Here is a 22,668-nt window from a genome sequence, read left to right on the forward strand (position 1 = left end):
CAAAGTTTAAAGCAGATCCTGGCAACACTGGTGATTCTCACTCTAAGTTAGGTCTGTGATTGTCTTTGCCCACTGTTCCCTGAAAAATAACTAAAGGCCACAGACCACTAATAAATTGGGTAAATGGGCTAATTATAACTTCAGATTCTGGATTTGGAATCCAAATATATATATTTGGATATATATTTGGAAATATATATATATAATCTCTGTATCTTTCATGTTAGACTGCTGATGCTTTGAAGGCTTGTTATATTTGTGTCTATAAAACCCTTCTCCAGAGCCTAGAGATGCTTTTTACACAGTCAGCTCTTAATGAATTAGCTGTGAGGTGAAAAATAAGGAATAGTCTGAGGGTGTGCCTTGGTGGAGGCTCTGGATTTGAGTCTCATCATTGCAAAAAATAAAAATTGCAATCTGGGTATTCTTCCTTGTAGTGCCCCTTAGGGAAAGTGCCCATCTGCTTTACAAACCAGACACCTGTTTCTGTTGGTTCTCCTACAGTGTGGTGGGCTTTAGGGACTGAACTCAGGTCGTGGGGTTGGCAATCTCACTTGGCCCCAAAAGAACTTTTTGAAAATGAAAAAAATGAAGGGGAAGGTTTAAAACTGTTGCTGGATAAGAACTCAGAAACCCACAGGAGAGAACGCTCTACTAAGGAATCCCTGTCTGGCCTCCTGACGTAGAGACAAGAGCCAGAAAGCCAAGCCCTCTGTTCTTGGCATTTATGCTGGGTTCTCTGTTGATGCTTGAGTGGCTGGTTAACTGGCTTCATCCTCTCTTCTGTGATAGGCAAACAACTTCAAGGAGTGTTGGGACGTCTGTCCAGAGGAGACGTCCTGCGCTCCGGACAGGAGACTGCGGTTCATTTATAGGGCAGGAGAGCTCAGGAATGTGCACAGGAAGCACTGATTTCACACCAGCTCAGTACTGGTGATGACAAGGACCCAGATTTTTCTTTGAGCATATTAGAGATGAGTTGCTTTTCTTCCTTATAAGTACTAACCAGGCCTGGCTCTGTTTGTTTGGGTTCTGAGATCTGTGGAAATGGGAACCTTCAGTGTGCGGTGCTGATAGGTTCCTTTCTAACTTAAAAAAAAAATCATTTTGTGGGGGCTGGAGAGATGGCTCAGAGATTAAGAGCACTGACTGCTCTTCCAGAGCTCCTGAGGTCAATTCTCAGCAACCACATGGTGGCTCACAGCCATCTGTAATGAAATCTGGTCCTCATCTGGCCTGCAGGCATACATGGAGGCTGAACACTGTATACATAATAAATAAATAAATAAATTTAAAAAAGAGTATTAAATCATTTTGTTTTAGTCAGGTCATATGGCACATGCCTTTAATTCTAGCACGCAGGAGGCAGAAAGAAAAGAAAAAAAAGAAAAACATTTGTTTTGTGTGAATGGGTATTTTGCCATGGGTGCATGTGTATGTACACCTCTTTGTGTCTTGTGTGGTAGAGGCCAGAAGAGAGCATTGAATCCCCCTGGGACTGAAGTTTCAGACGGTTCTGGGTGCTGGGAATTGAACCTGGATCCTTAAAACAGCAGAAAATGCTCTTACCTGCTGAGCTATCTCTCCAGTCCTGAGAGTTGTTTTTCTAGATGGGCCAATAATTGTGAGGTCCAGGACCATCATAGATAGACAAGGTGAGAATATGACCCTTTCTTTTAAGTCCCTCTGACTTTTGTATATCCTGATTTGAACCCAGAAAAAAAAGCTCTGGCTGGGTGGTAGAACTAAGGACCTGCTAGACAGGTCTGCTTGGGCCTAGCTCCCCTCCCCCACCCTGGGCAGGGAGACTGAAACTGCTGCTTGCAGGGCTTTGCCAAATCAGTTTCTCCTCAAGGATTACCTGCTCACTGCAGGCGGGCAGCTCCCCACCCAGGAGCCAGACACTGTGGGAATCATGCGGGTGGGGGCAGGCTCTGCGCAGCTTGTTGGGTGTGCTGCTTGCCTGCTAGGCTCTGAGCATTCACAATGGCTCCGTACTCACTCGGGTTGAATTGCCTTGAGGCCTGAGGGAAATAGCCCGGGCCCACAACGCCTTGCCCTGTGCCCTGTGGCCACATTCCTTTCGGGGGTGGGGGGTTTAGTGAGAAGCTTCAACATGGGGTAGATGAAATCTTTGGAAAGAAAAGCATCATCCATTTAACTCTTTAAGTTTAGAATTGAATATTTCCTTTTTTTTTTTAAGTCCTAGTCAAAGTTTTTCAGTGTGGGGGCCTAGTGTCCACAGCATGCTGGACAAAGCTCCTTAGCCAGGCTCCTTGGCAGGTTCACTTAATGTTAGCCAAGATCAGGAAGTGGGCTCCTGACAGGCAGCCCCTGCTCACTTCCTGCTTTGGTCTGAGGGATGGGTGTAGAAAGCTTGAGCCTGCACAGATGTGAAGAACTCCATTCACCAGCACAGGTCCTTAGAGCCTTTACTAGTGTGGAGACAGGGCCCAAGGGAGTGATTTCTTCAAAGTTATGTAACTTGTCTAGGCAGATTTGAGGCTAGAATAGATCTCCCTTGGGGCCCTTGGTACTTGTCCCCATAGCCCCCACTTTAATGGTGATTCTCCTTAAATGGCCTGCAGACTTCTGTGGTAAGAAGCCATCTGGGAAAGGACAGGTGGAAGGGTAGCAGACCCCAGCTGTACACACACACCAAAGACACTGGCTTCTCTTCAGAGACTGTCCATCCAGGTGCCAGAAGTCCCTAGGGAATGAATTTAAAACAGTAGGCAGCAAGTCAAAAGGTCACATGGATCAGAGCTGGGTTAGGGGCTGCTGGGTAAAGAGGAATCAGGAAGGTCTGACCCCATGACATTACAGCTTGATTTAGTAATTTCTGGAGAGTCTGCTAGTGGCCACCACTGTGCCAGGACTCCAAGAACATGGAAGGACCTGAGTCCTGGAAACTTCCCAGGGGGCTGCTTTTAGTTTTGCATACTAGTGAGCAAATCATCACTGAGAGTTGTCAAGGAGACCAACCAGTGAACAGCTAAGGATACCTAGGAGGACACAGTGGAGACTCTAAAGTAAGCTAGGTGGAAGCCTGGAGAGCATCCTGGTGGGAGTGATGTCTGGCTTTAGCTCACCAAAAGGAAGGATGGGATCTAAATGAGGGAAAGTGACCCAGGCTGTGGGACGCTACAGCAAAAACCTGGAGGTCTTTCATTGCAAACTGGGAGATGAGACAGGTGGCTAGGGCGCAGCTGCTATCAGAAAAGAAAGCCAGAGAATCCCTCGTGCAGTTTGCAGACCCATGAGTCTAGTTGGAAATCAGCTTTAAGTGTATAGGTAGATATATGCTCAGGTAACTTGATTGTGGGTAGGGAGAGGTAAGGCAGAGATAGAATTTTATTTTGTGTATGTGAATTCAGTGTAGGTCAGAGGAGAACCTGGAGTTGATTCTCTCCTTCCACCATTCAGGTCCTAGGAATCCATTACAGGTCGTCAGACTTAGCAAGTACCTGTGTCTGCTGAGCCATCTCACCAGCCTGAGACAGAATTTTATGAGAGGTGTGTTTGGGATGGGATTTCCTATTCCTGGCGCTGATGTACAACAAACCGTTATACAGGAAAGAGGACAGATTTGTGTGTGTGCAGGTGTGTGTGGACAGCAGACTGTCTGAAGTTTTCGTCCTTCTGGGAGACTTGGCTTTGCAGCAGAATTATCTGGAGATGCTGGATCATTGTTAAGCTAGAGATCAGGATTGTTTTCCTTTTCCATAAGGAGGGACTCACAGGCTTTGGCTGCCATTAGAAGATTTGGGGGGTTGATGCCATAGTTGGTGGAAAAGATAAAGTATCTGTCTTGGTCCTTGACCCCCACAGGGTTCCTATTTGTCACCAAATAGCACCTCTCTGTGGCAGTCTTGGGTTCTGTGCTGGGGAGAGAGACACCCTCCTTTCTCTACAGAAGCCCTCATAGATAGCTCCTGCAATACCCTTGGCTACAGACAGGATTCCACAGGACAGCTAGCAAGAGTCCCCTCCCCTCTTATCATCCTGTCAGTGTCACAGAGTGCTCAGACCTGACCTGAGATGACCAGGATGACCATGCTCCACACCTGGGAGCAAAATTAGACCTAGGGTTATAATAAACTGTTTGCCTTGGAGGCTTCGTGAGGCAGCTTTCACTGCTTGCCTGTCCCTCTCCAGGGATGTGTGTGTGCCTCTTCCTAGGGAGCATACACCTGCAGTGTTCTAGTTTGGATAGGAATACCATTCAAAGTGCTTGGCAGGAGGCCAGCCTACTTCTACCCAGGTTGCTTCCCCTCCCTTTCCAACTTGTTTGATGTGCTTGTTGCCCAGAGTTCTTAGGCAGCTGATTGGCTTTGTAGTAGCTGGAGATTGGAGATCCTGCAGTGGGAACACAGCTGCTTTCTTTTCTGGCCTCTGGGGTGGAGCTTGAAAATAGAGAATCATAATCCCTGCTCCTCTTCCTCCTCCCCACTGCCATGCTGCCAGGTAAACTGGAGTGATCAGCTCTGAGTGGGACTCAGCACGCCTGCTTCACTGCTCTGGAAGAGATTCATGGACAGTGAGCATACGAACTCTGTGTGTTCTTGGGCCAGCAGACTTAGAGCCAGTGGTGACCCCACAGGTATCAGGCAAGTCTGCCCAAGGCCACTGTTTTCTCTAACATGCTGAGAAATGAAGAATACTTCCACATACCCCTGCTGCCCAGGAAGCTAGGAGCTGGGTCATTTGTCCTTGGAACCCTTTGCAGTACAGTGCCCCTTAACCAGGCTTTTAAATCCATTACCTGGGTTCTTTTGTGTTTTGTTTTGTTTTTCAAGATAGGGTCTTACTATGTAGGCCAGGTTGGCCGTGAACCCACAGAAATCTGCCTGCCTCAGCCTCCCAAACAGTGAGATTAAAGACATGCACCACCACACCCAGTTAACTTGACTGTTTTTATTCCTAACTTAGTTATATTCAGGCTTTGTTTTTTTGAAATAGTAACTTCATGAAATTTGTTATGACGTTTTATGTATTTGGTACACATGAAGGGATATTCATGTGTCGTGAAATGTACATGTAGATCAGAGGACAACTGAAGTAGGTTCTCTCCTTCCATGTAGGTCTCAGGGGTCAGGCCTGTCAGCAAGCACCCTTATCCTCTCAGCCGTCTTGCCAAGACCACACTCCATTTCTTTAGCAGCAGCAGGTAGAGGAGGCACCTTCCCTACCTCTCAGAACTGTGGGTGGGAGGCTGGGAAAGTGCTGCTCCCGTGCTGGAAAGGGAATGTAGTAGAGGGGCAGGGGCTGCCAGTGGCTGTATCTGTTCTCCTTTTGGCTGGTCAGGGGCAGCAACACCTTAGTCTTTTGCTGACCTCTGTGGTCAGCCAGGAAGCACCGCTGGCAACAACTTCCTGCTGGCAGCTGTGAGTACCTAAAGCAGAGCCCCAGCTTGCTGAGTGGGAGGAGTGGTTACTTAGGGTCAATGGGAACTGGAGCTGGGGAGGAGTGTTGTAGCAGAGCCAGAGGTCAGCTTCTGCAGCCTGGCTGCCTAGAGCAAAGGCCGTGTGCCCAGTGCCTTCCCTTACTGTGTCTGGCTAGTAATCATCATTGTTAGGTTGACCTCCAGGCCATATTGGATGATTCTGACTCTGCTGTTTCAATCCTATGTGTTCTGGAGCTGAACCTCAAGGCAATTTGTTGTTGTTTTAGAAGTTTAGACATTGGTCACTGGAAGGTCTGTTTTGGTGTTTTGCTTCTAGCTGAGAGTTGGATCTCTGAAAACATAACTCCCTTTTAAGTACACACCTGCCTTTTCTCCTCTTTAGGCTGGCTGCATATACAGCCTAATGGTAAAGCCCTTCCATGACTGAGTTTAAGCTCCAGCACCCGAGGAAGAGTAAAAGTAATATCAGAGTTGGAAAGACTTTGGTTATTTATTCAATTTGGGGTCTGAACCTTAGAGATCCACTTGCCTCTGCCTCCGGAGTGCTGGGATTTGAGATTATAGGTATGTATCTTGCCTGACCAATTTGTGGATTTTTTTTTTTTTTTTTTTTTTTTTTTTTTGGTTTTTCGAGACAGGGTTTCTCTGTAGCTTTGGAGTCTGTCCTGGAACTAGTAGGCCAGGCCGGCCTCCAACTCAGAGATCCGCCTGCCACTGCCTCCTGAGTGCTGGGATTAAAGGCAGCATGCGCCACCATCGCCCGGCCAATTTGTGACTCTTTAGAAGCTTTATGTTGCTCATTTGCTTAACCTTCCACTTCACCCCAGATAAACCCAAACTAGCGTTTCATATAAAGAGCTCTGGAAAAATGAAGCAGTGCTTCAAGGTCACTGAAGTGTAAGTGGTTTTTGGCATAAGTAGCTGGTTTGGCGTTTGGTAAGAGATTTCTTCTTTGTATTTGAGCAAAAGATTTCTTGGCAGGAGTCCTTTATGCTGTGTTCCCAATGCTTGCCCTGTGTCCAAGGTTTGCCCTCTGCTCCCCTCCCCTGACAGGTTGCTTCAGTCCTCTTGCTTATAAACAAGTGCAGTAGAACGTGTCGGTCCAGCTCACATGACCTTGGTTATCTCTTCATGGGGTAACCAGCTTCAGCATTAGATGCCACAGTCAGTCATTTGACCTTGTGGAGCTGACTGGGTAAAGGAGGGGAGATGCCAGGAGAAAGCTTGGGTCTGCCAGAGAATGTACATGGAAGGTTACGTGATTCCTTAGTGAAGTCCAGGTGGGAAATATCAGTGTCCCTAGAGCAGGGCTTTATCTACGAGATGTTTCCTTCCCTGTTTTATTATCCCAGCATTCCTAATTTTAGCATTCTTTTATTTCTCCTGTTCTCAGATCTTGTCTATAAGGGTCCACAACATCAGCTTTTTAGGAAACTGTCCCTGAGACAGATGCCAGATAGTTCACAGGATAGCAACGCCAATACCTCTGAATCTTATCTTCCCAAATAGTTATCCTGTTAGTTAGTGATAGACAAGTGGTGATGGGAGCCTGGCTGCCACAGAATGCCTGTTGGAAGGGACGTCAGGAACTGAAGTGTCGCTGAGCCGAGCACTTACCATTACACATGCACACACAGGCTCTCCTTCTCAAGGTTGAAAGGCAACTTGAGCTTTCATGAGTATCTGAGTGTACTCATGCAACAGTGTTTGTATGCACATGCTATATGATAGTGCATATGTGTCTTATGCATTGTCACATTTCTTGCTGTTAACTTACTAAGTTTCCAGACCCATTTATCTAGAAAGTCCTCGCAAGATGGCAAACTCTGCTTCCAGGAGTTGTGATGTACTGAGTTTTTGTAGGGTGGGATGTTTTTGTTTAAAGTGCCTTTTATCAGGGGAGCCTAGTGTGGCCTTTTATGGAAAGGATAAAACAGTTGAACTGCTGGAACCTTCTCTGTAAGAAACCCAAGTCCCTGTCTGGGTTGTGTGAGATGACCAGAACTTGGCCTTTCACTAAAGAGCTTTCCTGGACCTATTTGAGAAAAGCCATCTTTTCTTGGAGGTGCACAGCATATATGGTAGTTACTGAAATATATATATATATATATATGAATATATATATGAATATATATATGAATATATGAAGTTCAGGCTGTGTCTTCTGTCAACCTATAGAATAGTGAGGAAGCATGGAATTATAGTAATGATAGCTGGTGTGTCTTGAGCATTTAATATAGGCCAGGATTATTCAGAGTTTGGGGTGGAGTTGGTTATTTGGTAATTTCTGATTTTTACTGTTTTCAAGACTTCTGTTCAGAGCCTGTTTATTCCTGCCAGGCTCTTTGTCTTTGGTGGGTAGCATGGACTGGGTGGAGGAATAGGATGGGTCCAGTTGTGCCCTTCTTTTAGGTCCTCAGTAAATTCAGAGGTTGGTAGCTACAGACTTGGCTGCCTGTCTCATTCAGTCAGTCTGTGTAACCCCAGCACACTTGTTAATTACAGTTGTTGTTCTTGAGGGCCCCCAGTACACACGCTGATGCACACCAGGAGGTCCGGCCGGGAAGTCCTGGACATTATTGCTGTCGCCCTCACCAGGTCTGAGCTGGCTCTTCTCTGCATCTTCACTTCTCTTGGAGGCTAGAATAGCTCCCTTGGACCTCTTCCTAGGGCTCTGAAAATATAGACTGTAAGTAAGAATACTCTTTAAGAGCTGGGTGTGGTGGTGCATGCCTTTAAACACAGTACTTGGGAGGCAGAAGCAGACAGATCTCTGAATTTGAGGACAGCTTGGTCTGTAGAGCAAGTTCCAGGACAGCCAGAACTACTCAGAGAACCCTGTCTTGAAACCAAAATAAACAAAAAAAGAAGATAATGTAGTAGAAGGTGACTGTGATCTGCTTTGCATACCTTGCTTTAGGCTAAAAGTACATACAGTTAGCAAGCAGCCATTACTGTCAGTAATTGAACATTTGTTTGCCCACCCCTTTGCCATCTCTGTCCCCAGGCCTAGAATGGCAAGCTGAGGACCTGGGTCTTGCTGGGAAGCGAAGCTTGGACTTTCCAGCCTAAGATGCCTACTCCAGCTGTGGCTGCTTAGTAACAGGATACAGTAATGTCTGCTTTCATCCAAAGGTGCTTTGGTTGTGCTGTAGGGAAGGTAGCTTCAAAGAGTATTGGCCCCAGTTGTGTCAGGATACTGTCACAGGCTCTCTCCTTGCAGTAGCTCTCTCTTCTGTAAGGCAGTACATGTTAAGAAGACAAATTTCCATCTGGGTTCCTGTCTCATCAGACCCTCTCTCCTGTTCTACTGCAAGCTTCAGCCATGTCAAGAGTTTTTGAAGCATCCTTATTCAAGCTCTCTGTATGACAGTGACATCAAGATTTTGGAGATTAGGGTGCTCTATGTGTATGGAGCCCAGAGAGCAGAGATATATTCCCAAGCTGGGCCAGTGCAATGGGTATTCATGGCTGACCTGAGAGCACTGCCACCATTGGTAAGGTTTCTCAGAAGGAATCTTTTTAGTAGAGCCAGCACAATACCAGTGAGCTCCCCAAAACCCCACCCCAGCTCCTAGTAGGGAACTTGTGACAAGTAGGGAATTTCTGGAGGAACACTCTGCATCTGATTGTGCTTGCCTGCGCGTTCTCCTCAGTCAGTAATCCCAGCAGCTAGTACGCACATGAAGTTACCCCAGATGCCAAACAACCAAGATGAAAAGGAGCTCTCTCTTTGCTCGCAGCACGCTTGCTGGGGGCTGCACTGCACTGTTAGGGCCCTGAGTCACATGTGTGCCAGGATCTTCATTTCAGTACAGTGAATTTACCCTGTGGTCTGGCAGAACCCCCTTCCATGCCTCAGGCCGTCTTCTACTCTAGTTGCAGAAGAAGATGGGCATGTAGCACCTCTGCCCATCAGGGCAAGGGAGCCTGGCTTCTGGAAAGAGCAGCCAGTTGAATGTTTAACAGTCACTTCAAGGGAGTAGCCACACTGTGGAAAGTCTAGTCTAATGGGGGCAGTTGTAAGGCCCAGATTAGCAGTGACAGCCTTGGGTGGTTTCTGAACCTTTCTCCTTCTCAGGCTGACCTCTGGCCACAGTGACTTCTGGGATGGTGAACAGCCTTGGTATTTTTCCTGTTTCTTCCTCCTTCAACTCCCTCTTTGAACTTTCAGGGGTAGGAGGCAGCCATTTTTATTCTTGCAGGAAAAGGTGAAGTGGAAATAGACATGATTCTTGTTCATTACTTTCTGGAACTGGTTAAGACCTGGAAGCCTGCTCCCTAGCCTGGGGCTGGCTGTACCCCTAGGCAGGAAACCTCCATACGACGCCACAAAAGGCAGGGTAGAAGCAAAGGGTTAAGTCTGCATCAAGTAGAAAAACTGTTGCATAAATGCTGAGGTGGTTTTTTGGTTTTGATTTTTTTTTTTTTCTCAAATCTCAAGCTTCTTTGTTGCTTTGCTTTGGCAAAGCCCCAGGAGAAGTCGGGAGATTCTGGGAGGAGTTGGTTGTGCTGAGTGAGTCACTGAGCTCCCGCTGCTGCTGTGTTTAGTTCCTGCGTGCCTCACAGGAGAAGGAGGCATCTTGGGGAGGGGCAGGGTGGAAATGCTGCTCTGTGTAGTGGGGCAATGTGTTTTGTGAGCACCCTAAGGTTGGCAGAGCCCTGTAGTGGCCGACCAGAGCAGGAAATACTACAGCAGCACTCTGAACATAATGTATACTAAATGTCCCTTGCCATCATTATACAAGTAGTTGTCACTTCCCTGTTCAGTAGCTTTTGAAATGGTTCAAATTGAATTGTGTTCTCTCTGCAACACATGCTATTTCCTAGCAAAACCGGAGGGATGAATGTAGAGAGGCAAAGAGAAGAACTGTCTAAAGTAGGAGGCCTTGATTGTTGTGAGAGGCAAGGATTCCCCCTTTGAGGAAATAGGGAGAGCCAAGGAGCAGATGGGATACTATACCTTGCTGATGCCTGGCTGTCTGTGTGAACTCCAGTTTCCATTAGTGACTGACTACCTAGAAATGCCCACTTGGTTGTTGTGAGCTGAGAACATTGGACATCTGAAGACACCCCAGCTCTTCCCCCTTTTTTTGAGTTAGATATCCTAGGTTGATCTTGAACTTGCTCTGTTGCCAGGGATTACCTTGAATTGAGAATCCTGCTTCTACCTTCTGAGGATTGAAGGTGTCTGCTGTTACACCCAATTTATATAATGCTGGTATTGAACCCTGGGACTTGTGCCGGCTAGGCAAGTACTTTATTCTTTCCTCTGTGTAACAGATTCCAGGCTAGCTAGTCATCCTGGCAATTTTCCTGTCTCTGCCTCACATCTCTCTATAGGAATGTTGGAAATGGAGATGTGCATCACCATACCTGGCTTCTTCATGGGTTCTGGAGGGTGGGGCCCAGATAGTCAGGGCTTGGATAGCAAGTGCTTTGACCCTCTGAGCCACCAGCCTCTTGTTGTTGTTGTTGTTGTTCTTAGGACAAGGTCTTGCTGGGTAAACCAGGCTAGCCCAGAATTCATTGTAGCCCAAGCTAGCCAGGAACTCAAGGCAGTTGTTCTGCCCCAGCCTCTAGATGCTAGGGTTACAGGTGTACAACTCAGTTCCCCAGCATATTTACTTCCTTTCTTTTTCTTTGAGACAAGGTCTCATCTAGTCCAGGCTGGTCTTAAACTTTCTGTGTAGTGGAGAATAACCTTGAACTTCTGATGCTTCTAACTCTGCCTTCCAAGTGCTAGGATTACAGGTGTATGACACTATGCCTAGTTTTATACTGTGCTGTGGGTGGAGCCCAGGACTTTGTATATTCTGGGCAAGTATTCGAGCAACAGAGCTACATCCCCTGTCTCCTCCCAGCACATTTCCTTTCTTTGCTTTTTCTTTCGCCCCCTTCCTCCTTTTTGAGACAGAGTCTTATTATATAGACTTGGTTGATTGCCTTGAATGCCATGTAGCCCAGGGTAGCCTTGAAATCAGAGATCTACCAGTCTTCAGCTGCCCTGTTCCACCACACCTCACCCACACCTGACTGGCTTTTTTTTTTTCTTTTTTAAATTTATCTATTTTATTTTATTTGCGTTGGTGTAACGATGTCAGAGTCTCTGGAATTGGAATTACAGACAGTTGTGAGCTGCCATGTGGGTGCTGGGACTTGAACCCGGATCCTCTGGAAGAGCAGTCAGGCTCTTATCCGCTGAGCCATCTCACCAGTACCCCTTTTTCCTTTAAGAGTTATATATTATTTATCTATATCTATGTCCTACATGTCTGTATGTGTAACATATGTGTGCAGGAGCCCAAGAAGGTCAGAAGAGGGCATGTGATTCCCAAAACTGGAGTTGTAGGCAGTTGTAAACAGCCTGGTGTGGTTGCTGAGAACCAAGCCTGGGTTCTCTGGAAGAGTAATAAGTACTCCTAACTACCAAACCTTTTCTCCAGTCCCAACACATTTTCTTCTTCACTCTACACAATTATTTAGTATTATATTGAATATTGTGCTAGGCATTCTGGGCCATGAATAAGACAAACCAAAGTTCCTCCTTTTGACAGACACTAAACTTACCAACTTCAAGGGCAGCAAATGTTTGAAAGGGAGGAAATGGCTCTTCTGATACAAAGTTTTGATCTTCCTTCCTCTTCCCTTGTCTTATTTCCTAGGGGTCAAGGGAGGGCAAATTGTAAGGATCAAAAAATTACACCCACAGGAGGCTGGAGATATGGTTCAGTGGTTCCCAGCACCCACATGGCAGATCACAACTGTCTGTAACTCCAGTTCCTGGGGACCTGGCATACTGGCAGGCGAAAACCCCAATGCACATAAAAAGTAAATAAATCTTTTAAAAAAAATTACACCTGCTCTAATCTACAAGTGCTTTAACATGAGCTAGTTAGGTGTGAGCACTGTTGGAAACTAAGGATATGGAAGTGAGCAAGGCACTGTCTGACTTTGCAGAGCTTGAGGGGACACAAGAAATGGGTAATGCAAGTCCTGTGCTTCAAAGTCCAGAGAAGGAAATGACTCCTAGCTATGAAGGTATCCAAAATTGAGGTGAACAGGTATCAGAGCTCCCTTTCTGGATTGCGTAAAAGAAGACACTATGTACTAGATGGAGCACTTTCTTGTAGTGTGTGTACAACTGTGTGATTCTGTCCCATTCTCTGTGTGACAGCCAATGTAGCAGAACCTGGACCCCACTACAGGTCTAATGCAGTGACAGCTTCCCAGTACACAGCAGTGGAACTGGGTAGGAATGGAAGCCCAGTCCAGAAAATATACCAGAAACAAACTACTATTCAAAGAAAAGGAGGTGAGCCTAAGAGGGAGCCCTGGCACCTCAGCTGCACTGGTAGTGCCCTTCTACTTCCACAGTTCCTTGTAAAGTGAGTCAAGCTTTTATGTTTCTGCCTGCCTCCTGCCTCACCCCCACCCCCATCCTCCAAAGCCTGGGCTTCTGGCAGCCTGGCTCTCCTGTGATATGGAGGAACTCACTGTCTCCATGGTTACAGTAACCCACTGGTACGGGAGGAGCCAAATGAAGTACAAGGCTGGCAATGTGAGCTTCCCCCAACCCTTGGCACCATGTGGTACTGGTATGTTGGCTCTTTCTTTGACTGTTTCTGGAAGGAAGGAGTTAAGGCACTAGCAAGAAAGGGAAGGTTCCAGTTTAGAGGAGTCACAAAACCCTGCTCAGGCATAGTCAACTAGTAAATAGCAGAGATATGGTTTGCTTCTGAGCTCTGCCTGGCTCCTGCTTCCCCTTATATACAGTAGACAGAGACTGTGTACCTTCTCCACAGTTCACTTTGATTCAAGAAGATAGATGGACTTTGCAGGTGGCTCTAGCTGCACAAAGTGATGTTTGACAATGGCTTGCTGAGCACCACTAGCCCAAAAGGAACAACTTAACAATGAGCAGATTCAAGGGTGAGGTGGGACTAGAGACTTGTAGGTGCTCTGGGTACACAGTAGATCCTTAGTACTCTGAGAGCATCTCTAGTGGACCTGAGGACCAGAGGCTGGGGTTATTGGTCATTATGGCTTCCAGACATGAAAGGGGTGAGCGACTTTCAGCTCACTTCATGTGCCTGCTATTCTCAGGCAGGCTCTGACTGTTGCTGGGGGATGAGGGTTGTAGCGCAGACACTGTTGAATAGTAAGCCACATTGCTTGCTTCAGCTGCATGTTCTGCTGGTATTCATAGTCCAGGAGGAATACCCTGGCTGAAGAAAGCAAGCAGGTCTTTGAGGCCTTATTGCAACAGAATGTTAGGGGAATGTAGCTGTTTCACAAGTTAAGCTATCTCGGGGAATTTGTGGGACTGGTAAATGCCAAACACAGTTTTTGTGTTCTTTCCTACCCAGAATGCTCCTGGTATATGGACTATTGGCAGTTGAGAGTGACAGTTGCTTGGATCAGAGGATGGTAGGAAGGCTCCTGAATGCTATGAGAGAGGGCCCCATAACTTCATCTGTGTCTTACCCCATTTCTTCCTAACTGCTCTCTTAGGAGGTCGGTCAGTGCTTGATACTTCTTTAGTTGACAGAACTGCTGCTTCCCGTCCTGACTGAGGAAAAATTCTGTTACATTCAAAACCTGGGGACTGAGACAGTGAAGCTATTTGGTATCATTCTGGCTTATGAGTCTGCCAGTGGATGGAAAGACAGGTATTCCTAGACAAGGGCAAACTTGAGTCCAGGATCCATGCCAACTCTTTCCTGAAACCAGAACCTCCTGGGGAGGGCAGGAGGAGAAGGGGTGCTACACGACAGCCCATCTAGCAGCTCTCAGCTGACTTCAGTCAGTCCTGTCCTCTCTGCTGTCCCTGTACAGTCCCTGAGCGTCTTTCCCCTCCTGCTACACCATTGAAGGAGGGCCTTGGGCTCACCTTTTCTGGGGAGGAAATGAGAGCAAATCTCCTTCAAGAAAGGTTGAGGTAAGACTGGGAAAGGGGACTGACTTGAACAGTAGGTGCTGTCATGCTGGGGGTGGGGGCAGTTGCCCTTGGACTGTGTCCCAGCTGTGCACTGGAGAGGTTGGGGAACCTTGGGTATGTCTTATAACCTGTATCAGTTTCTTAATGGAAAAGGAGGCTGGATGCATGTATGTCGAGCATTTCCGCTCCCCCTGAGAAGCATGGTCTCCCAGTGGTGCCAGGAGGACACAGAAGTAAGCCTTGGTTGTTCCTAGGAGGACTGATGGATAAACCAGCATGAAGTCTTTACAGAGTTGTTGGTGGGGGGCACGGCTCAGTGGACAACCCGACCCGAGAGTTCTGGAGTGAGCACCAGAGACCTCAGACATGGCACAGGTGATCTGTCAGTGACAGGATCAGAGATTTGCCCCTTCCTCATCACAGTCCAGATTATAGGGACTTTGTTATTTGGTGCCTGAGGTGAATGGGGTACCCTGAGGACAGATCTGCAGAAGCAGGGCTAGAAAGAATGGGAATATTTAGATTGTTCCCAACCTTTGGGCAGAAGTTGGGGGAAAGACTTTCATTCTGTCATATGCAGGGCTCTTTGAGCATATGCCCCTCAAGGGGATTCTTTCACATGTTCACCAGACCCCCCTGAAGTTAGACTGAAATGCTTGGTGCCTTAGGGCAGCATGCATTTTCTAAGGTTTAGAAAATAGGAAGTCTGATTGTCACTATAAGCTTACTGGTGTCTGCTTGCACCGTTCCTACTTTGGTACTGGGGAAGGTTTGTTGGTCTCCAGTAGAGCTACTGCTCTCTCTGAGTCACACAGCGCAGCCACGTTAGAGGCCTTGCTGATCTGCCCCTCCCCGGGGCTTACCTGCTACAGCAGGTGAGATAAGGGCTTTATGACAGCCAAGGCTGAAGTCTGCTCTTCACTCTCTTCAGCTGTTAACAGTAGAGCACCTTGGGGAGGGTGGGGCAGCCCACTTCCGGGGATGGAGGGAGGGGGAAGGGAGAAGGAAGTTGTTCTAAACCCGCCTCTCTCTTGGTCTCCCTTCCTGCCCCTCTCCTCATCTAACTTCTGATTAGACCATCCTGGAGTGGACACTTTCTGACCACCCAAACTGGCCAAGCCGCGAAGCTCTTTGCCAAATCCAGTTAGTGTCTGTCTGTCTGTCTGTCTGTCTGTCTCTCTCTCTCTCTCTCGCTCTCTCTCTCTCTCTCTCTCTCTCTCTCTCTCTCCTAGTGGTGGTTTCGGTTGCGACACAGTCTAGGTTCCCAGGCAGGAACCGCTCGGCCTGGCTGCTTCGCTTTTCACTGAGGAGGTGGTGGAAGGTGTCGTCTGGCTTGGGCTGGCTGAGTAAGGGTGGCTGGCTGAGCCGGCAGCCCCCGCCCTGGGCCTGGCTTCTCCCGGCCTCTGTACTTTGCCCTCGCTGCCTGACAGGTTCTGCTGAATGGAAGTTGCTGGTATCCCTTGTCCCTTTCTCCGGCTGGGTATGTTTTCCCCGTTTTACCCCTGAGACTATCCTCTCCTTTCTCCTTTCTGCTTCAGACAAAATCTTTTAGAGTTGCTCAGTGGAACTGGGCACTAGCACCAGGTAGTCAGATTCTCAGGAAGGCATCCAGTTGTTGAAGAGGGATTGGCTAGGAAGGAAGGAAAATGGGCAAATACGAAAAGGTCTTTTGCTTCAGCAGCCAGAGGCCAAGGAGACAAGACTGTGGAAGAAAGGGTGTCACAGTGGGAGCCCAGCGAGAACCTGGAGCCATTTCCAAGGATACTTTTTTTTACTTCGCCTCACTTGAGCTTTTACTCTGCATCTGTCCAGGAAGTGCCCGCCTGGCACCCCTCCAGTCTGGCCCCTTCCTAGCCTATAGAAGCCACAGTATACTTGAGGGCCAACCCTGTGTGCTGAGCCCCCGAGCACAGCTTTTCAAGAGAATAGTTGATGGCAGCCTCCAATATTAGGGCAGGGGATCTTGCCCAGCCTGAGTCAGTGCTGGATCTCTGGGGTGGAAGCTATCTTTGGGCAAGCCTAGCAGCATGCCAAGACCAAGTTCTGAGATCCCAGTCCGAAAGACTCAGGTCCAGTGGATGTAAGACTCTGCCATCTGTCTATCACTAATCCCAGAGCTCCTTGGAATCTCCCTCTGGATCTGGACTGCTTAGAATCTCTGAAGGCAACTTGAGAGCCACAGGGGTTCTTTCACTGAGGAGACTAGGGGCCTGCCTCAGGTAGGGTATGTATGGGTCAGAGCTGTGGTGTGAACTGGGAGACTGGGTGTGGGGAGGAGAACAAGGCTTAGCCAGATCTTGCTTTGTGGTTCAGAAGGACAGCTTGGTCTCACCCCCACCACCTGTTTGGACCAGGAAGAATGGACTGGTCTGAACCACAGGAGAGGAGTTCTCTCTCCATAATAGCTATCCCCTATCTTACCTCCCAGAGCAGCAGCAGGAGAGGACAGGGGTACCTCCCTTGAGTCAGTGGCTTAAGAAGCATTGTCTACAAAAGGGTTTACACCCCCTCTCCCTTTCACTTTTTTTAAATATTTATTTATTTGTTGTGTATACAATATTCTTTCTGCGTGTATGCCTGAAAGCCAGAAGAGGGCACATGACCTCATTACAGATGGTTGTGAGCCACCATGTGGTTGCTGGGAATTGAACTCGGGACCTTTGGAAGAGCAGGCAATGCTCTTAACCACTGAGCCATCTCTCCAGCCCTCCCTTTCACTTTTTTGAGACAGGGTTTCTCTATGTAATCCTGGCTGTCTTCTCTCTATATAGACGAGGCCGGCCTCAAACTCACAGAGATCCTCCTGCCTTTGCCTCCCGAGTGCTGGGATTAAAGGTGTGCACTGCTGTCACCCTGCTGAAAGTTTACTTTCTGACTTCTTTCTGTGCTCTTCCTCATGGGTTCTCTTCATCCTGTCCCCATACCTCTGCTCTAAGAAATATCTGTGACATAAAGAAATAGTGGGGTCAGAGAAGGACTGGTTTTAGTCCTAAGAGTTGGATGACTCAGATCTGAGGAGGGGTTTAGTGACTGGAACAGGGAATGTAGGAGCAGATACCAGAGCTGGCTGGTTTTTGTGGGTCTCACAGTACTGGGGACTAACCCTTCACGGCTATCCCACCTGGGTGCCTGGTACCCCTTCTTTCCTGCTAAGCTACAAAGCCTGTGATAGTCAGCAAAACAGCTCAGATTGTGTTTCACTTTGGACCCTTGTCACTCCTGTACATCTCCGTGAGACCATAGTTGGCTTAGCAGGTGTAGCTTGGGTGCAAAACATTCGTTACAGTAACATTTGGAAACATAATAGTTGCTCAAAAACTATATAGTGGTACCATTATATAGCCTAGGCTGCTCTTGAACTTGCTGTGTAGCCTAGGCTGCCTGATGGTTGTTCTTTAATTTAATTTTGAATAAAACAGTTGACATATGATTTTTCATCTGCCCATGAAAAGTAGATGTTTTATTGCCACTTTACAGATAAGGAAATTAAAGTTAGTAGTAAAGTCATCTTCCCCTTTTCAGAAGATGTTGATGCAAGAAAGTTAACCTGAGCTGAGTGGCAGTTAGGATCTGAACCCTGGCAGTTTGTATCTAATATCTACACTGCTAATCCTAACCCATAAGGAAGCAGGCACACAGCAGGCTTATGTCTTGCTGCTTGCAGTTTCACACATAGCTGAGCCCAGTGGAACCACTGCCTGTCTCACATAGACCAGACCCAGACCAGAAACACCAAGGGACCAGCAGGGTGAAGCAGCAGGCTGGCTGGAGCTTCCTAACTTGTGCTTCAGAGCTGCAAAGGGCCCAACTCCCATCTGTTTAGAATGAGAATTGCGAGTCTTCGAGCTTCTGTCCTAAAGTTCCCACTGCCTTTGATTGTGCTCTTGGAAAAAGGGTATCACAAGAACTTATATTAAAAATTATTCCCTCCCCCCCAAAAAAAAGTTACCAAGGGGATTAGAGAGATGGCTCAGTGGTTAGGAACATATACTGCTATTAAAATTTTTAGCATCATAGTGGTTGCAACTGCCTATAACTAGTTCTGGAGGATCCAGTGTTGCTCTGATATCAGTAGGCTTATCCCCACACATGGTGCAAATACATGCACTGAGGCACATGCACATAGATATAATTATCTTTTATTTTATTTTTTTTCAAAGTTTATTAAATTATGAAAGTTTTCATTTCCGCCCCTCCTCCCAACACCCTCCCACTCCCCCCTCCCCATAATTATCTTTTAAAATGCCAAGGAAAGGGTCTGTGGTAGATCAGTTGCCTAATCATGTATGAGATTTTGGGTTCAATTCCCAGCACCACAAAAAAGAAAATTGTCAAGGAATTTACCCACTTAGCAGCTGAAGCAGAGGAAGGTTTCCAGCTGTTGGTGCCCTGGTTGGCAGCGGGGGTGGGGGGTGAACCTGAGGGCAGTTTGTCAGGGAGAATGGGGCTAAGGAGAGGAGACTTCAGAAGCTAGGCCTTTGAGACCTGTGGATGGGCTCAGGGTATCATTCAAGAGACTGACCCAGCAGACACAGCTGGGGATAGAATTTCCTTCTTGGCAAGGGTGAGCCTCAGCGTTCCTTTGGGAAGACATAAAGCAGAAACTTAAAAGCTGCTTGTCCAGTCTCTACTGTGGAGCGCTACAGAGTGGCAGCAGTGGGACATGAGAAATGGTGAGGAACTGTAACAGAGATGACACCCCCAAGGGACAAGGGGGCCTTTGCAGTTGTCCATTGCAAGTACTTCTGGGGGCTTAGTTAGCAGGTGAGGGAAAAAGCACACAGCTGCTGCACAAAGGCCTTCCATCGACATGTCAAAGAAGAGGAACTTGTGTAACGCCCACAGTTCTTGTCAAGGGACCCCCCCCAAACAACTCCCTGGGTTGATGTAAGTCATGCTTTTCCTCTGTGGCGGTTGAAGTCTTCCCTTAGAATCGAGGGATTCTGAAAGTCAGAAACTGGACCCGCCATCTCCAGTCACCCTGCTGCCCATCCTTGAAGATTCCAAGGCAGCTCTGCTTGGATGTGGCTCAGCATCTTCCTGGTGTGCTAAGATGTCCTATGAGAGATAGTTAAATCAGAGCCCTTGTAGGGATGAAACCAGACTCCCTTTGACAGTTACATTGGAGTATAATTCACACACCATATCATCTGTCCATTGAAAGTACAGGTGGGTGGCTTTTATTAAATTCTGTTTTGTGTTGTTTGATTTCAGAACATTTTAATTGCCCCCAAAAGAAACTGCACACCCTTTATTCACTTGTCACCCTCCAACGTCCCGCCACCCCCTAGATAGCCACGAATCTTCATCTGCCTTCCTAGAGTTTTGTGTTCTAGACAGTGATAAAAATGGAGTCAGATAAGATGGTCCTTTGTGGCCAGCTTCTCTGTTTCTTCAGGATCCTTTGGAGAGTAGCACATGTCAGTGCTTTCTTTCTAGTTACGCTCAGCTCGTACTCCATCGTGTTGTCAGGCCACATTTGACAGCTGATAAGCATTTGAGTTGTTTCTCTAGCAGTGAGGATTATGCTCCTGTGACCATGAATGCACTGGGATTTGTGTGGGCATGTGTCCTCGTTCCTTTAGGGCATCTACCTGGGAATGACTGGGACTCCTAGTCTTTGGAAGGTGTATAGATCTTCATTAGATCTACACACTTTGTATTCAACCCATTCACCCATGCAGCATCTGTAACTGCTGCTGCTTCCCACCTTGTTTGAACCATTGAGTACAGGAGAGCAGGGCTGGGCAGGCTGCTGTACAGACCCAGTCATCCAGTTCATTCTGTCAGGTGCTGCAGTATGATGTGTCAGTGAGTAAAGGACATTATAGGCTGGTCTTCATGGGCTTTCAGTCTCAGTGGGCACAACAATAAACAAGTGTAAAGAATGAATAGTAGAGGTTGATGCTAAGAACTGGGTGATGAGGAAGACTTGGAAGTGGTCAGAGCATGTGCTCCTGCAACTGAGAAGCAGCACTCTCACAGTTTGAACAGGGCCATCAGAGACAAGGTTTCCCAACTACGATGGGACAGAGGCTCCGCTAGATTACTAATGGGAGTTAATGGGGCTTGGTGGCGCTAATGAGATACAACTCTGGTCCTGAGCTCTGGTGTGTACAGGGTCTTAGCCCTGAGCCTTTTGTTGTGTGCCTTTGCAATGAAGACTGGTTGTGATGTCTTCCCCTGCCCCTGCCCTCTTCCTCTTGTTTTATAATTCTTTGCATGCCTGCCAGTCCCGTGGAATCTGCCCCTGCACCCAGCCTCTTGCCTTTTTTTTTTTTTTTCAGAATTGAGGGTAGCATTAGATAGAACTGGAGGGGCAGCCTGTAAAGGCATGTCTGTTTCCACCCTGCAGCCCACCTTGGGACACCTTGATTCCAAGCCCAGCAGTAAGTCCAACATGCTGCGGGGCCGCAACTCAGCCACCTCTGCTGATGAGCAGCCCCATATTGGCAACTACCGGCTCCTTAAGACCATTGGCAAGGGTAACTTTGCCAAGGTGAAGTTGGCCCGGCACATCCTGACGGGGAAAGAGGTGAGCACTGGGGTTGGGGCCATGGCAGCAGCTCCCATCCTGTTGACACTCCAACAGGCAGTGCTGAGACTGTTCCCACAGCCAGCTTCTTGTGTATCTATCTGATAGGTGTGCCAGGAGCCAAGCATTAGAAGGAGTAGGAAATCCAGTGGAGAAAGTTAGCATCAGGTCCTGGTTTTAGCCTGATCAAAGAAGTGATCTTAGGCTTTTGTCTCATGTCCAGGTAGCTGTGAAGATCATTGACAAGACTCAGCTGAACTCCTCCAGCCTTCAGAAAGTAAGTGCCCAGTACCTTCCATCCATTTCTAAACTTTGCTCCTAAGCCAGGCAGTAGTAGCATATGCTCTTAGTTCTGTTACTCTGGAGGCAGGTGTATCTCTGAGTTCAAGGCCAGCCTGGTCTACAGAGCAAGTTTCAGGACACCCAGGGCTACACAAAGAAATCCTGTCTCAAAATAAGCAAACAAAAAGCTTGTGCTCCTCCCCTATGGCCCTGGTTGGGTTTCCGTGGCAACTCCACCCAGTAGGCCTCCTGTCCACAGGCACAGGTTCTTCTGAAGTGGCCTCTTCCCAGCCACTTGGCCCTACCTGTCTGACCTACTTCCTGATTCTGTTATCTCCTGGCCTGGATCCAGCTCTCTGTAAAAACATGTCTATAGCATTACTAGAAGGACATGCAGCTACATTGAGACACCAGGTGATCCAGTGGAGTGCCCCTAGAAGTTCAGGGATGACAAAGCAGAACTTGCCCCTGAATTCTTTACCAACTCCATTTCAGAGAATATGGAAGACTCGAATTCTAAGTCTGTGACAAGGTGCACAGATTAAATGTACCCCTAGTTACCCCTGATCTTTAGGCTCTCTTTTGCAGGATATCATTTTGGGAGTATGCAGCTTGAACTTTTCTTCCCTTATTATTGGAGTTTTCCTTAGGTTGTAGGAGAACCCTCAAGTAGGGGCATAAACCCTATACCAAAGAAACTGTAAAAATGTGTGTATGTGAAAAGAAAGGGCAACTTTGAATGCAGAGGGGGATCATCTTGCAAGCAACTGACAGAGTTGGAAGCGTACTATCCCCCTCATTTTCCTGGGCTCAGATATTTAGGAGAAGAAGGCTCCAGACTGGCAAAATAAAGTAGCTCTTACCCAGGTTAGTCATGTTACCCTTGGCCTTCCCAGTGTAGTTGACCTCTGCTTGTTTTTTCTAAGATCTGATTCTTTGTCTGGTATGGCCAAGAGAGGTATTTTGTCTTGTTTTTGTTGGGGGGCGGGGGTGTTACCTTGTTTTGTTTTTTGAGACAGAGTTTCTCTGTGAAATAGTCCTGGCTATCCTGGAACTAGCTCTTGTAGACCAGGCTAGGCTTGAACTCACAGAAATCCGCCTGCCTCTGCCTCCCAAGTGCTGGGGATTAAAGGCGTGCACCACCACTGCCAACTTCAAGGGAGTTTTTTTATGAACATATTACAGTGGCTGAATTAGAGGGATATGACTATGTAAACAGCCATGATGATGGGAGGCAGGGATTACTACCAAGGAGTTGCTGCCAGAGTTAGAGTGGACAAAGTGACATCCCCTGGCTTGCTGACAGCTAGAATCAAGGGGGTTCACAAATGCTGTTAGCCCTGAAAAGTTTTTATTACAAAACAGATGCAATGCTGTCATCACCAGGGCCTCCTGCTCAGAGCTTATGAAGGAAGAGAAGGAGGCCTGTCCCTGTTACATTGGCTCTAGCCCTGCAGAGGTGAAACTAGCATAGGATGGGCCTTGGGCCTTGGGCCCTTGTAG

At 47.4% G+C, this 22,668-nt stretch overlaps 1 protein-coding gene across 8 annotated transcripts in view; it reads left to right on the forward strand.

The window, feature by feature from the left end:
- The window catches only part of Mark2 (microtubule affinity regulating kinase 2), a 65,900-nt gene that overhangs the window by 29,670 nt on the left and 13,562 nt on the right, over window positions 1-22,668 (forward strand). For 4 of the 8 annotated variants that reach the window (XM_085693575.2, XM_085693577.2, XM_085693576.2 and 1 more), the window contains exons 2-4: window positions 12,585-12,722; window positions 20,704-20,883; window positions 21,107-21,160. In XM_085693575.2, coding sequence (XP_085549701.1) covers window positions 12,666-12,722; window positions 20,704-20,883; window positions 21,107-21,160 — 291 coding nt within the window. In that variant the 5' untranslated portion in view covers window positions 12,585-12,665. Of the gene's footprint in view, window positions 1-12,584; window positions 12,723-15,385; window positions 15,492-15,617; window positions 15,829-20,703; window positions 20,884-21,106; window positions 21,161-22,668 lie in introns of those variants that run through there. The other 4 variants (XM_048458647.3, XM_048458640.3, XM_048458641.3 and 1 more) reach the window with 3 other exon arrangements.

Source organism: Myodes glareolus, chromosome 7, assembly GCF_982192425.1.
Source record: "Myodes glareolus chromosome 7, mMyoGla1.1, whole genome shotgun sequence".
Lineage (NCBI taxonomy): Eukaryota > Metazoa > Chordata > Mammalia > Rodentia > Cricetidae > Myodes > Myodes glareolus.